General features: G+C 44.8%; 1 protein-coding gene across 1 annotated transcript; it reads left to right on the top strand.

The window, feature by feature from the left end:
* Positions 1–1,002: 1,002 nt before the first annotated feature.
* LOC104914684 (protein ENL-like) lies at positions 1,003–14,191 on the top strand. The gene is made up of 4 exons (XM_019609956.1): positions 1,003–1,018; positions 2,679–2,951; positions 5,724–5,806; positions 13,949–14,191. Exons 1-4 carry the CDS (start codon positions 1,003–1,005, stop codon positions 14,189–14,191), a joined length of 615 nt encoding a protein of 204 aa, XP_019465501.1.
* Positions 14,192–14,442: the final 251 nt, after the last annotated feature.

The raw sequence follows: 14,442 nt of genomic DNA, 5'->3' as shown, positions 1-14,442 counted from the left end.
CATAGCTCGACCCCCCTCCCCCAATAGAATAGGGGGGCGGGGCCCCTTTAACGAGGAGGGACTGAGATCCCCCCCTCCCCCGGCTGGCTCCCCCATTTCTCCTCCATCGTCTTTTGTGGGTGGGGGGGGGGCCGAGCTCTCGCCCCTTCCTGGGCGGCCGCGCCGCAGCCTCGCCCTCGGCGGGGGGTGGCAGCCGCGCTTCCCGCACATTCCTGCCCGGGCTCACTGGGGGGGGTGTGCCGGCCCTGCTCCCCCCACCCCTTCCTACTGCCGTGAAGGCATTTGAGAGGGGGGTTCCCGCCGCCCCAGTAGCTCTACAGGGCCTCAGCGGGAGGAGTGGGGGCTAGAAGTTCACCTGGGCGCCCTGCAAAGGCCTTTTGTGTGCGAGGCTGCAGGCAGGTCGGCCCGGCCCGAGGTAGGGCCCGCTATACTGCGAATAATAACCCCGAGGAGGCCGGATGGAGCCTGGTCATGGCTTTCAGGCAATTAGCGCATCAAACAAATACCAGAGCGCGCTACGGAGCGTTTATTAAGTTGAAAAGCAGACTCCTTTTGTATTATTACAAATCGTTTGAATGGGATCCTGGTTTTCCTTTGTCGAGAGACATGCTTGGGGGGAGAAAAAAAGAAATGCACTGTTTTATCAGAGGGACTTCGGGTGTTTGTTATGGGAGGTTATTTTCAAATGTGTTTCAACTTCTGGCTTAATTCAGAAGGGTTGTTAATTGAACCGATATGCGATGAGTATCGCGAGTACAACTTTCACTCTCTGCTAAGCAGTTCTTTCATGTTTAATTTTGTTCTCTTCCACATAGTCCCATCTGTTTCTCAGCTAAAATTTCTCAGCCGTTTCAGCTAGGAAGGCAAATAGTGTGGCGTGACAGCCATTTGCACTGTGCTGGAGAGGGGTAGGAACTGGCAGGAGTCACAGAATTTAAAGGGGAATTACAGATTCGATAAGGTGAAGCTGCAAAACAGAGTAGATCACTTGGTGCCCGAACAATGCGATGTGCCCCAGGTAGGGGGCATGCCTATAGGCACCCTCCCCAGTGGGCCTGAGCTTTAGGCCACCTCTCCATATAGTGTTCATCCACTACGAGAAAGATCACCGTGGATTGAGTGAAGCACCTTGCCTTCATCTCATTCCTTAACGTGACACCGAGGAGCAGACAGCCATGCAGCATCATTTTAGCGCGGGAGTGAGATGGAGCCAGCGTAGATAAGCCCTAAAGCACAAAAGAGGAAAATGGCTTGCCAGGAGAGCTTGCAGAAGACAGCAATCTAAAGGAATGTGTTAGTAAAGCAGGTGAAGCAATTAATTACATGAGTTTGCCTCTGAGTCTTTGGATTGATGGCAGCCGAAGCTGTTTTACTGTGAGGATAATTGCCTGAAAGACTGTGTTAAGGTTTATAGTTGAAATTAGAACTGAACTGTGATTTGGGAGATGGAGCTTTGATGCCCGGTGCTCTGTAGGCTTCCCGTGTGATCTTTTTACAAAGAGAAAGAAAACACTGAGATGAAGTGACTGAAAGGCTTTTTCAGAAAGTATTAATGATGCTCTGAAAATTACTTTCTGATAAAATGTCAGGTTGGGTTGGACACACAAAATGGTTTTTGAGCACTTATCATAGTTCTGTTTTCTGCTGCAGTTCCTCAATAGGAAAATGTGGATAATACTTTTGCTGAGCGTTTGTCTAGAGTTCGGGAAGCTTTTCCTTTTTGCTGCTCAACGTTTAACATCATGCCCTCAGGTTGGGTCTGTGTTTGCTTGTAATGACAAATTTGGTTGCCTTTCCTCATTGAGAGCTGACAGGGCAATGCATTTATTTTCAAGTCTTAGGTGAAGAATGGCATAAGGACTGAAAAGCAGCCCACTTATTTTTCATACACTTCCAGTTGTTAATTTGAGATGGCTGTGCTGCTGCTCTAGTTTGGATAACGTACACACAAAATTAGCCTAATAAGTAGTCAGTTACCCTGGCTGTGATTCCATTCCAAGCAGTCGTGCCCTAAGATGTGCTTCCCTTAACTTGTGTCTGAATTGTATTGGCTTTTCCCTGTTATATCTTTTTAATTCATTTCCTTTCTTCTGACCACGAAGTCTGCAGGAAGATGTGGATCTTTACAACATAGAAATGTTTTTTTTTAGGACATTTAAGGAGATTTTATTTTATTTTATTTTACTTTGTGTACAGAATACATCTCTGTTATTCTATGATTAGAATTCAGGACTACACATCAGAATTAAGTCATTTTAGTACTGGATATTGTGCAGGCATGGTACATGTTGACTTTGTCTTTGGAAGTCAGTTAATACAATGTATTTAAGAGAATGGAGGATCATAGCTGTGTTCCAGTGAATTCCAGAGTCTTGAAAATACCATCAGGCACCAATTCACGATCTGATTTTTCCCATTTCAGTTTTGTTAGTGCTGTGAACATCAATTTCTATCTCTGACTTTCTAGAAATAAATGCAATTCTGCAGTGAGGACTTTGCTGACACTTTAGTTGATAAGTGAGGCAGATAAACCTACCCCTCCTCTAAAGCCCTTTTCTCTGCAATGCTAATATTAGGAAAAAAAAATAGGTATGAAGAGATGCTTGGAGCTATTTTTTTTAAAACCTTTTCTGGTTGATAACTGTAGTTCTCAGAACGAGACTAATCTCTCTGTGGAGGCTGTTGTGCAGTTGTTATCCAACATCTTCAGGCTGTGGGGCTCAGCTCTGATGTGTGGTTTGCTTACGTTCTGACCTCTGTCCTCAAACAGTGCACGGTTCAAGTCAAATTGGAGCTGGGGCACCGAGCCCAGCTGCGGAAGAAGCCCACAACTGAGGGGTTCACCCATGACTGGATGGTGTTTGTGCGCGGCCCGGAGCAGTGTGACATCCAGCACTTTGTGGAGAAGGTGGTCTTCAGGCTGCATGAGAGCTTCCCGAAACCCAAGCGAGGTGAGTCACGTTTTGAAGATGGGATTTTAGGTGTGAAATAGCACTGTGCAGTTTAGACTGTCTTGTACTGTCATATTTCTGTAAAATCTCCTCTTGAAGAGGAACAAAATATGTCTTCCTTGCACTTAACTTCACCTTAACCATCTTTGTTTGTGGAAGACGAGAGAGAAAGAATGAGACCTTTCTTCTGATGGAAGGTTTGGAGGTGAGGTGCTTTCTCTGCAGCAGTATGTGACAGCAGTAGGTGATTCGTGTTACCAAATGGGAAAGGCGGGTTTGGTTTGTTAGTGTCAGCCAACAAAAGCTGGAAGTGTGTGATGGGTGAGAGGCCCTCAGATAGGGGACGGGTGTATGTGCTGCAGCAGGGAGACTTCTGTTCTGGTCCCTTGGTTTGTTCAGCCCAGAGCACGGAGTGGAGGGGAAGCACTGATCTCTGTGACAGCAACAGGGCATGAGGGAACGGCATGGAGCTGTGTTGGGTGGGAGGGGTTTCAGGTGGGGGTTAGGGAAAGGTTCTGCACCAGCGGATGGTGGGGATGGAACAGGCTGCCCAGGGGCAGTGGGCATGGCCCCAAGCTGCCAGAGCCTGGGTAGTGTTTGGGCAGCACTGTGTCAGTCATAGGGTATGGATTTGGGTTGGTCCTGTGTGGAGCCAGGGGTTGGGTTTGCCTGTGGATCCTCTCCAGCTCAGGATATACAGAAAATACATTACTGAAAGTTCTGGTGCAGTCAGCAAGGTTGGGGAAGCTACACAACAGAATAACACTACCAAAATTGCAGTGCTATTTTCTGCTGGATCGGTTTTTTGCTCTGAGAGTGCAGCAACATGAACCTTATTGTCGTGGGGCAGCTGGAATGCGTGGTGGAAGAGCAGGAATTGCCCTTCTTGGCAGCAGCCGGGCCTTAGATCTATTTGAGATTGTGTAACTGCATGCTGTTATTATGTAGTGTTACCAGGAGTGCTGACTGCTTAGCAGTACTGCTATAAATTACTTTGTAATGCACATTCTCTGAGATACTTTTTTGGAAGAGTGCTGGTCATGCAGGATGTGTTGGGGCTGCCTCCTGCACTGTAGATTTGTGAGAGTCCACAACAGAAAGCAACTCCGAGGTTTTCAGCTCCCAGGGATGTGAATTTAGTGTGGATGTTAATAATATCTCCTTCAAACTGACGTAGTAAAACTGATGTATGATAAGGCAGTGCAATACTGAGCTGGGAGCTAATTTGTAGAACAGAAATTACAATCTGCTGTGCTACAGTTCTTGTCATCCAGTGTAATTACATTATTACAAACAACTGTACTGGGATAGCACATTGTCTTTGCTCAGTGGGTTGCCATGTCATCTACCTTTAAAGAGAGTTTTTCTCTTCTCTTAGGTTTTAAGTGCTTTCTTAAGCTTGCTTACGTAGCTTAGAGAGGTTTCTTCTGTTGGCTCTCCCTTACTTGAAGCAAAATCTAGTGGTGAGGGTGGGCTTGTGCTATGGGCAGGTTGCTTCTGTGTCAAGTTTAATTTCTTAGGATGGGGTGGAAAAGGAACAAAGGCTGCTTGGCAAATCGCCTTAAGATTCCTGATTCCATGCTGACACTGTGTTTGGATTTTGTGCTTTTTTTCCACAAGTGGTAGGGTTTCTATGCAAAAATTCAAGTGGTTCTAGGGACGTTGAGTATTTTTAGATAGGTTCTTTTTTCCCTGCAGTTGAATTTTCAGAACTGCTTACTGGCACCTTTATGATGGTTCTTAGAGCTGGGAATAATGTATCTATGCTACAAGAAAATTGCTGTGCTTTTTAGGTTTGAGCTACTGTTTCCTAATCGCACTGCTTGCAGTTCTTTAGAGAAAGTCAGAAGACTTGCACCAAACTCCCCTAATTACTTTATTGACTTGATTTACATGTATTGTAGTGCATGAATTGTGTGCAAGTGCATCCGGTTCCTGAGAGGGAGCATTTCTGTGTCGGTCTCATGTTTCTGTTGGCAGTTGCTATGTATAGCTGTGCCGTGGCCAAGTGATCCTAGAAGCCTTTGAGCTGCCTCTCACTAAGCAGAAATACAGCAGGAGGTGATAGGGAGGATTTAGTAACATGAAAACACAACAGGTAGTGGAACGAGGAGCAGGAAGCACGTAGATTAATTTCTTAAAGTGATTAGCTTTTGCAATCTGTATTCCTGCAGCAGGCAGCAGCAAACTGTTTCACCTCCCTCCGTTTCCACACACATGAAATACACAGCAGTGTTTGTGTGCCCTTCAGGTTTGTTCCAGGGCTTGGATGAGCAGCTCGTAGTGTGGCTATTACGTAATTATGAAGATTAAGCATGGCAGGAGAGCACTCCAAAGGGAAGAACCAACAACCCTGGTTGCACGTTATCCTGTCTTGAGGAATAAATGTTGGCATCAAAGTAAATTTTCCTTTCTGTGCTGTTCAGATTCCCACCTTTTGAAGCATTGCACTTTTTTCCCGATGGCTCTAATGGAGCAGCATAGGGATGTAATTGTATCACGGCAAAGGGGAGGGGGGAAGAGCCTTACTGAGTCTCTGGCACAGTGTGTTTTATATTTCCTTTCTATGGGGGGAGCTAATCACAGATTTTCATGCTCTTCACTGAGCCCTTGGGCACCATCTCATTGTGGTGGTGTTTTTTTCTCCACAAAGATCACCGTTTTAACGAAGCCATCAGTTGTCAGAGCCACATTTCTCATCTTACAACTTGTTTTTGGCTCAGATTAAGAGGCATTGTATTCCAAGTTAACGTTTGTGTATTCTCTTTTCAGTGTGCAAGGAGCCCCCGTACAAAGTGGAGGAGTCTGGCTACGCAGGCTTCATTATGCCCATTGAAGTGTACTTCAGAAATAAGGTAGAATCTGATTTCTGGTCTTGTAATTGTTTTGAGCTGTGCCAGAGACTGAAACTGCCTGACAGAAAGACTCTAAATTATGTGACTGTTTTATGTGTGTGTTTTTTATTACTCTAATAAATAGAATTTAACTGGGAGTTGGAACCTCCTGCCAGACTTCAAAAGAAAGCTTTTGGCAGAAATGGGATTGTATAGAAAGGTGATATCAGGACAGCGTGATGGCCCTGGAGATTCTGCACAGATATTGTGCCACTTGTGGCAGCCTTCTCTACCGTGGATAACATTAAACCCATTTAAAGTATGTTTTGCAAATGTGTAAGTAAATCAGTGTAAAACACTGACTCTTAAGTGTTTGGAATCGCTGTGTTGGCTGGCAGTAAATTAATTAATTTTTTGCAGGTTTATTTTAATAGCTGTATAGGTATAAAATTTACATGGGCCTGAGTCAAAGTCTTGCATTTGTGGAACAGGTATTTAAAGCTGTGTTAAAAATGCTGTCATTTTGATCCAGTGCTCTTCCAAAAAAGAAAACACAAAACGGTTTAAATCTTAAGATGCACTGCCAACAAATGAGTGTTAAAATTTGGGATTTATTACTTGCTTTAAGTCTTACCACAGAGGTCACGTGCTACATGACTTGAAGAAGGTTATGAAAACAGAGATTTGGACACTTGCATTTGTATTAACTCAGTTTCAGTTGAATTGTTTTGTTAAGCAGGGATACAGAATCTTTCTGGTTTTGATTACTACTTCAAAAAAAAAAAAAGGGGGGGGGAGGGAGGGAAAACGTTCTGCTTATTATTCCTGGGAGGGAACTTAGATAAGTGAAACGTTAAAGCTTGAAGCTTCCTCCCAGAACTGTGTGCTCTCCTCCCCACCCCTTCAACACTAAGCACATGACCCCCAGGTTGGCTGTGCAGAGAACCATTTATTATGACCTAATTCTATTTAGCTTCAGCATCTTTTCCACTGTACCTCCCACAAACGTGGCTGTTTTTCCCTTCTTACCCTAACTGAGCACACTGTTCTCCTGGTGGTATTGTTTTTGAATCATCAGCATTTTAGAGTTGTTTTTTTTTTTTTTTTCCTACTTGCCACATTGATTTGCCTTACTTTCAGCCCGAGTTAGTAATGTGCCAAATAATGAGATTGAGGAACTGGGACAAGAATTCTTTGCTTACAGCTTGGTTTTGGGTGAGTGGGGTAGGCCTCAAGGATGGGGCAGTTCAAGGATAGGGGACAAAAACTGTTGGTAGAACAGCTCTTTTGCTAAGCACTGAGAACTGACCTGAATGCACAAAACCAAAAAGCAAACAAAAAAGAACGCCAAAAAATGCCCTCACCTGGAAAGCTTAGAAGCAGTTTGACATGTGTTGGCATCTCTGAGGTTTTGGTTGGCAATCAGGAAACTCTTTCCCTCTCTGTGTTTGACTTTGGCTCAGTTCAGGTTCAAAATCTGCCTTTACATTCCTGACCAAAACGTCTGAGCTTCCCTATGCTAATTGCTTCTACCCATTGCTATGGGTGAGATGTTTTGTTCTGCCTTTTTTTTTCTCTTCCTTTCTTCACCCAGTCTGTTCTCATGCCTATCTCCTGTGGCTTTCTTTCACTTCTCAGATCCTCCTCTCTTATTTCTGCCTCTCCTGTATCTCTTTGTAGGTGCCCTTGTTTGCATTGTCTCCATCTGTATGCTTTCTTTCTCTCCATTCCTTATATGCTCCTCACAGAACACAGGACTGGCAGCTTATTTGAGCATAACTTGGTTTTGCACCCATCAGGATCATCACTTCTCACTGCTCCTGTTAACACATCACCTCACAGTTGTTCTTTGTAGCATCAGGGATGTGATGGCTTTTATACATAAGGGAAAGAGCAGCCTCTGTCCTTGTTGGAAACAATGGAAGTAGCATTTAATCTGGGAGAAGGTGGCTGGCTTTTGGCATTTCAGTCTTCAGAAGCACAAGAAATAAGTAGAAAAACTGTTAGTTGTGAAATGCTTATCAAAAACACAGCAAAGGTGTGTGTATTGTGGAGAAATTCTTCTTCACTCGAAGTTGTTTAATTGACTAATGGAGGGGTTCTGTCAGCACTGTTTGAGGAAGAACGTGGTAGCTGCAGTCTTCCAGTGCTTTATTTGAGCAGAGACTTATTTCCAGGCTCAGCTGTGAGCTTGAGACACGTGAGCTATGCTGAAGTCATTTAAAATTTGCTTTTATTGCTTAGCAGTGATTTTTTCCATCTTTATATCAGCAAATGTTGTTTTCTCTGCCCATTTGGAGGCCAAGTTTGGTCCGTATGGGTGCTGGAAATTCAGAAGCTGCCCACTGAGGAGAATTGGGCTTGTCGGGTGTTCAGTGCTGAGACTGTCCCAAATATGAAGAGTTCTGTGGTTATTTCCAGTGCTTGGGGCTCAAGGAAATGTAAGAGGTGAAAGACAGAAATGCAAAGGCTGGTATGGAATAGAAGTTAAAACACGTGGGTCAGAAGAGAAGGATGAATGGTGAAGGCTTAGAATGCAGTCTTATTTTCTCCTTCATTGAAGAATGTGACATTCAAGCACCAAATAAATAAGTATTTACTACTTAACGACCATATGTTCACTCTGATCTCTGTAAACCTGTTGACACTGGCGGGAATCAGCTGTTACGTGGGGAGCATATATTGTTCTGAATTGATGACAGCACTTTGCAGCGTTTGGGACTCATCCTTGAATCAGTCTTTTCACAGGATATTATGGATTAATTTGGGGATGGGATAAAAGGACAGTTTTGGAGCTGGCTGCTCTGGATGAGCGGGTTGGCTCTTTGTGGCCATATGCTCCCTACATTCTAGCACTTTTTGTTGATTGAAGTGTATCCTCTCAGTTGAAACGAGCTGTAAAGGCTTTGGGATTTGTTTATCGATGCATGTTTGGCTTTGTAAAGGTGAGAGGGAAAAGGATTTGAAGTGGGAGTGAAGTAATCTTGGAAAGCTGATCTTTGCCATGGTTGGCTGGAACTTTTTTCCCCAGTTGAAGCCTCCTTTCTTAGCAGTTTCCTTTCTCTGTTCTAATTTGTTACTGGGATGATAAATAGTGGCTGTCAGAGCCAACGTGCTCTTTGCTTTGGCTGATGAAAATGGGCCTGCTCACTGCTAAGGAACAAGTTTACGAAGAATGGCTTCAGTGTGTTTTTAATGAATTTCATCAGGGATTTTTCTAGGCACATCTGCATAAAGCTGCCCACCAGCTCCTCTGTGCAGGGACCTTTCTGTGCCTGCACGGAGTTCTTTGGAGCTCAGTGGTGCTCTTGGTCCCACCGGGGCTTGTGATTCCTCCCCATCAGACACAGAAGTGCCAACAGAGCATTAAGAAATACTCAAGAGCCAGTTCTTGTCCTACATAAACACAGTTATGCCTTTGCCTTGTTGGCATGCACTTGTCCTGTGCTGTCATTTAGTTCTTCATGAAGTGTTCTCTCAGCTGTGTCCTCTGAATAGCAGAATATACGTATTTTGAATATTGCTATAAACGTGGAGGGCTCGTGTCTGACTTCTGGAGAGCCCAGGAGCCGATGCTGGGAGCTCTGCAGTCCCACTCGGTGCTGCTGGCAGCTGTAGCCCTGCAGCTGAACCTGAACAATAAATGTCAGGAGCTCAGCAGGTTAAATAATAAAGCTTCTGGAAACGCTGTTGACTAATGATACTGGATCATCTGGGAACTTTGGGACTGAAACTGTTAGTGTGTTATTTCTATTTTTAAGTCCTTTGTGTTCCTTCCTGTAACGAGGGCTGCTGCAAGTGGCTTCTGGAGCTTGAGTCAATACAGACTGGGTACAACAAATGTGGTGCTGTTTTTCTAATACTCTTCCCCACCCCGTTTCAGCAGTCCTGATTCTTCTTTCTTGGCATCCTTGTCTCCAGATCCGTGTCTTGCAGTGGCACAGGCTTTAATCTGGAGGCTGTAGCAGTACAGGTATGACTTCAGCTTCAGTTACATTTTTGCATCCTAATGAAGTAGGTCAGTTCTGTACCTTCGTGTTATTCTGATGTAAGGCAGGCTGTCCTAATGCAGCGTGGACGTGGTGTTGTGTTAAGACACTGCCTCCCAATTTCATTATAAGAGATAAAAGGCTTCCAGTATTTGCCCAGTGCAGTACATGTGATGTAGGCTTTTTCTATTAGTGAAAAGGGAGGGATGTGAAGAAGGCAGGGGAATCAGTTTGAATCCTCCAGTGAGGTTCAAAATAAAAACGTTTTATTTATAAATACGTTTTGCCCCTTTCTGCAATAGTTATAGAAGTGTTACATGAATGCATGCACTAATGATCCTGTCTTTCAAGTTGGAACTCAGTGAGAACGCTGTATGTGGGTACGTGTGGCAGGAGGGGTGAAACCAAGGAGCAACTGGAGCTAAGGATGAGCTGTGTTAGCTGGAGAACTGCTCCTAAGGAAGGTGCAGGAAGGTCTGTATTGATGCAGGGCATTTGTTTTACCCAACAGATGGCTGTGTTCCTGGGCAGGATCTGTGCAGGTCTGAGAAGGGTGCATTTCATCTCTCACTGTTTGCTTGCTGTTCTGAAAGTTGTGGAATAAAACTGGATGTTGTCTGTGCCGTAAGTGCAAGCATTTGTTGCTCACATTTTTGAGGTCTGTTCTGTATGACCTGACCCACCAAACCCGCAGTGCTTAGTGTGCTGCTGAGCAGTGAATCTTTTTTTGCTTGTTTCTGTCCTAAATCCATACACATTATCCATACCTGTCCTTCCCTCTGCCCTGGCTGAAAGACCTGTGCTGTGTCTGATGGAGAGGTGGCAGGCAGTGCCTGGCAAGGGAGCATTGTCGAGCAGCAGCCAGCATCGTATTGTGGGTTTGTGAGAGATGATGGAATGCTTCTATTTGAGCAGAGAGCCCCTTTTCTTCACATTCAAAGAAAGCTAAAAGCTTCGAACAGAAGCTGCTGCAAAATGCTGTTCAGTTATTTTACTAAACCTTATAGAATCTCAGCAAAGGTCGGGGCGCCGTGTGAGCAGGATGTACCATAAGGCAACTTGCTTTAGAAGTACATATTGCCCTGTTCACTGTCAGTGCTCTGTCTGCAGCAGGATGCAGGGCAGTCCTGAGGTTGGGTGGGTGGGAGTGGAAGCAGGGCTGGTTTGTATGGCATTAGCAACCAGGTCCAGCTGAATGGCCCCGTTGGGCTGGATCTGTGCAGAAGGGAAGTGCAGCTGGATGTTATGGTTATTGAATAACCATGAGGCTGCTTCCTTGGTGTGCTAGATTTTTGTAGATAATTTTGTTTTATGGCTTTCTAAAAGTGATTTATGAACTGTATGTGCACGCTACCAGTGAAATCCTTTCGATTTGTTTTCAGTGGCAAAGGGCACACCCTGCCTGAAAAACAGGACGAGGAAATTTTAACAAAAGACTTTGAAAAATTCCTGCTCTTACTAACAGTGCCAGAAGAATTTTAACCCATTGCTTCAGAACTCAAAAGAAAAACCAAAGCAACTCCACCGTTCGGAACTGCAGCAGCTGTCAGTGCAGGCAGGAAGCTGGGAGTAGTGAAAACAAAGCGTAACAGGCTCAGGTTTGGGGGTCGGTGGTGGGGCAGGCAGAGCTCACACATGCAGTTTGGCACTGGCTGGGCCCTAATGCGATGGCACACCTGTCTGCTTTACCTCTCCCAGCTGAGGTTTAAGGGGTAGATGTGAACTGGCTTATGATTTTTCTCAGAGGGAAAGAAAATGCCCACAGAAAGTGTCTCTCTTTGGTTTTGCTCAGCAGCAGCAAGGCTCAAATATGGGAAGGTGGAATCCTCTCAGAGCAAAGCTTGTCTCTGCTCTATGGATGCTACTCAGTCAGGAGAAGATAAGTGGTGCTGCTGTGTGAAAACTGCCTGGAGAATGTGTAAATCCCAACATCTTATTCAGAAAGATTCCAAAGTGTGGCTTTCTGTTAGAGGATATGTAGGTCCAGATCAATTGGCTTTCTTCTTTCTTTCTTCCCCCCACACCTCCTGCTCTTAATGGTTGTTTAGAAGGGAAACCTTTTAGGGAAGACCGGATGGGTTAAGCTTTGGAGTGCTGTGAGCTGTAATCATTAGCAGCCAGTGAAGGCAGTAAAGGGTGTTTATTTGCAGCTTTTAGCTTTGAGACTTTTGTACTCCTCCTTTTAGGAGTGCTGTAAGCTCAACTATTCACTTGGATGAGGTCTTCTGATGTCCTGAGCTGATACAAAGGATATTTTAATGGTGGTGGCATTTGTCTGGGACTTGGTTCCCAGATGGGTCATCAGCTGAGAGCTGGGGAAAGAAGTGTTTAAAAGCTGTCTTAATTTTACAAAAAAATTAAACTAAGGGGAAAACAAACCAAACAGCTCATCACAGAGATCTGGTAAATATTTGGGAGGTTCTGTGAGAGCCTGTATGGGACAAAAAAAAAAAAAAAAAGGAATACCTGAGACAAAGGGGAAGTGAATCTTCCCTTTTTTTCTCCTGCTCTGAAAGCAGAGGGGCAAAATGACAAAGCAGAGCTCTGTGTGCCATAAGGGCCTTTGACCAAAGCCTGCTTTTGCTAATGCATCCCAGATCAATTGATTCCATGTTGTAAACTAGGAAAAGCGTTTTAGAAACAATTCCTAGGCCACATTTGGATTACTGTTCATCCTTCATTTAAGTTTATTAGACTTTGAGGGACCCTTTACAGCTGCTGTTTTAACTCCAGCATAGGCACACACATGCCGAGCTCGCTAATGATTTGGTTAATGAGGACAGTTTTTGTAGCAAAGAAGAAAATGACGAGGGGGGTTTTCTTCCTATTCGTATGTTGTAGCAGACACTGAATGCTTTCAGGTGGGACTGGGTTCCTCGGGACCTTCCCAGGAGATGTTCTGCAGACCCTTGTGTCAGTAGCATGCTCTTATTTGTTAATTTGAGACTTTTTTATGGCGTGTGGCTGCTTAGATGTCTGCCTTCCTCTGTCTGGGGAGGCTTTAACTCCCAGGTGGGCTTACAGCGCTGACTTTGATGTAAACCAGGTGTGGTAACAGCACTTTTCATTATTAGGAGAATAGTTTGTACAAGCAGTGGCTTTTTTAGTGATGCTGGCATCCCGTAAGCAAGCAGCAGGAATCAGTGTGGTCTGAAGCTGTTTGTTGCTTCAACCTATTTTCAGCAAATCTAATGGCTCGGGCTGGAAGCCTGCGGCATCTGTTCCCATCCAACAATGCAACTACACCAGGAAATCAAGCTGCTGGATATGAATTGTGGAAAAGACTGCTGTGCAGCTGCTTGATGTTGCGCATTGAATGGGGCATATGGGATGCATTCATGTAAATACTGAATGTACTGTAACAGGAGAGTCGATTCTGCCACCGTGGAGTTTTCATCTTGAAGTGCAGAATGCAGGGTAAGGCCAGGAAATGGCATATTTATATTTTGCAGTGCAGAAACAGCACGAAATATTCGCCACTGGGGGAGTGGGAGGGAAGGGATTTCCAGTTTGTGTACGGCCAATGCACAGTTTGTGCTTCTGCAGCAGGTGGAGCAGAAGCAGCGAGGCACAGAGGATCCCCAGCACACAGCTCAGGATTGCCTCAGTGGAAATGCCCTTGGAAAGTTCAAAAGGCCCTGATGGCTCCCATTCAACCCCTGCAATATGCATACTGAGTAGGGTTTTACCATATGAGTCATCCTTTTGCCATTGTGTTTCATCTTTCCTCTGTAGCCACGGAGATCCTGCAAGTTCAGAAGTTCTAAATAAAGGGTTATGGTTTTTTTTCATATTGATAGTTGTAGTTCAATTGCTTCCTGGAGGAGCTGCATTTGATTAAAAACAGAGCAGCGGATAAAAGTTGTGAAGTTGCTTTCTTAGAACGACTTAATGCCTTCAAACAGCAGATTGCTGTCGCTGTCCTTCTCTGTGAGTTTCTTTTGCAGCAAAAGCAGTGCCCGAGCTGCTGGTGGGAGGTATGTTAGCTCAAGCTGGAGGTGCAAGCTGTTTATTTTCCAGCCTTGGAAAGTGCTCTGATCTCATGATGCAAAACGATGAATGCAGCACTTATTCGGTGGTTTATTTGGGATTCTCTGGAGTGACTGTCTGCATCCTCTGACTCAGGGTGCTTGCCAAACGTCTTCCTTTTTCCCAAAGTCTGTCTTGTTTTTAGGAGGAGCCGAAAAAGGTTTGTTTCACATACGACCTGTTTTTAAACTTGGAGGGAAATCCACCAGTGAACCACCTGCGTTGTGAGAAACTGACTTTCAACAACCCCACCAAGGAATTCAGACGCAAACTTATTAAGGCTGGAGGGGTAAGTGCCAGAGGGATCAGAGAGCTGAAGAGGTGCTGTTCAGATGTGTGGGGATTTAGTTTTGTTCCGAGGTTTTTCTCCTTGCGTGCAGCCCAGTAGGCTGCAGCTCTCTACATTTGTTGAAAGGACCCTGCCAGCTTTCACTGCTGGTGATGTGAGTGCAGCGCTAGAAGCAAAACTGAGCCGTTGCTTGTGTGATTAGTGGTGCTTTATTTTCAATTAAAATGTGACTGTTAACATCAAGGCAATGAGACCCCCTCTGGAAATGGAGATCTGTGGATGCTGCTTGCTGTCTGGTGGGCAGTCGGGGTTATCTGTGACCTTCCAGTGTCATGAGATGCATCTGTAGA

This window comes from Meleagris gallopavo, chromosome 30 (genome assembly GCF_000146605.3).
Source record: "Meleagris gallopavo isolate NT-WF06-2002-E0010 breed Aviagen turkey brand Nicholas breeding stock chromosome 30, Turkey_5.1, whole genome shotgun sequence".
Classification (NCBI taxonomy): Eukaryota; Metazoa; Chordata; class Aves; order Galliformes; family Phasianidae; genus Meleagris; species Meleagris gallopavo.
The sequence above is the reverse complement of the archived record's forward strand: the minus strand, read 5'-3'. Positions and strand labels throughout refer to the sequence as shown.

Bases quoted from the DNA above. Each gene is read 5' to 3' on its own strand.
- LOC104914684 (XM_019609956.1), top strand. The intron at 2,952-5,723 runs GTGAGTCACGTT...TTCTCTTTTCAG, and splicing joins CTTCCCGAAACCCAAGCGAG to TGTGCAAGGAGCCCCCGTAC. The intron at 5,807-13,948 runs GTAGAATCTGAT...TCTTGTTTTTAG, and splicing joins AAGTGTACTTCAGAAATAAG to GAGGAGCCGAAAAAGGTTTG.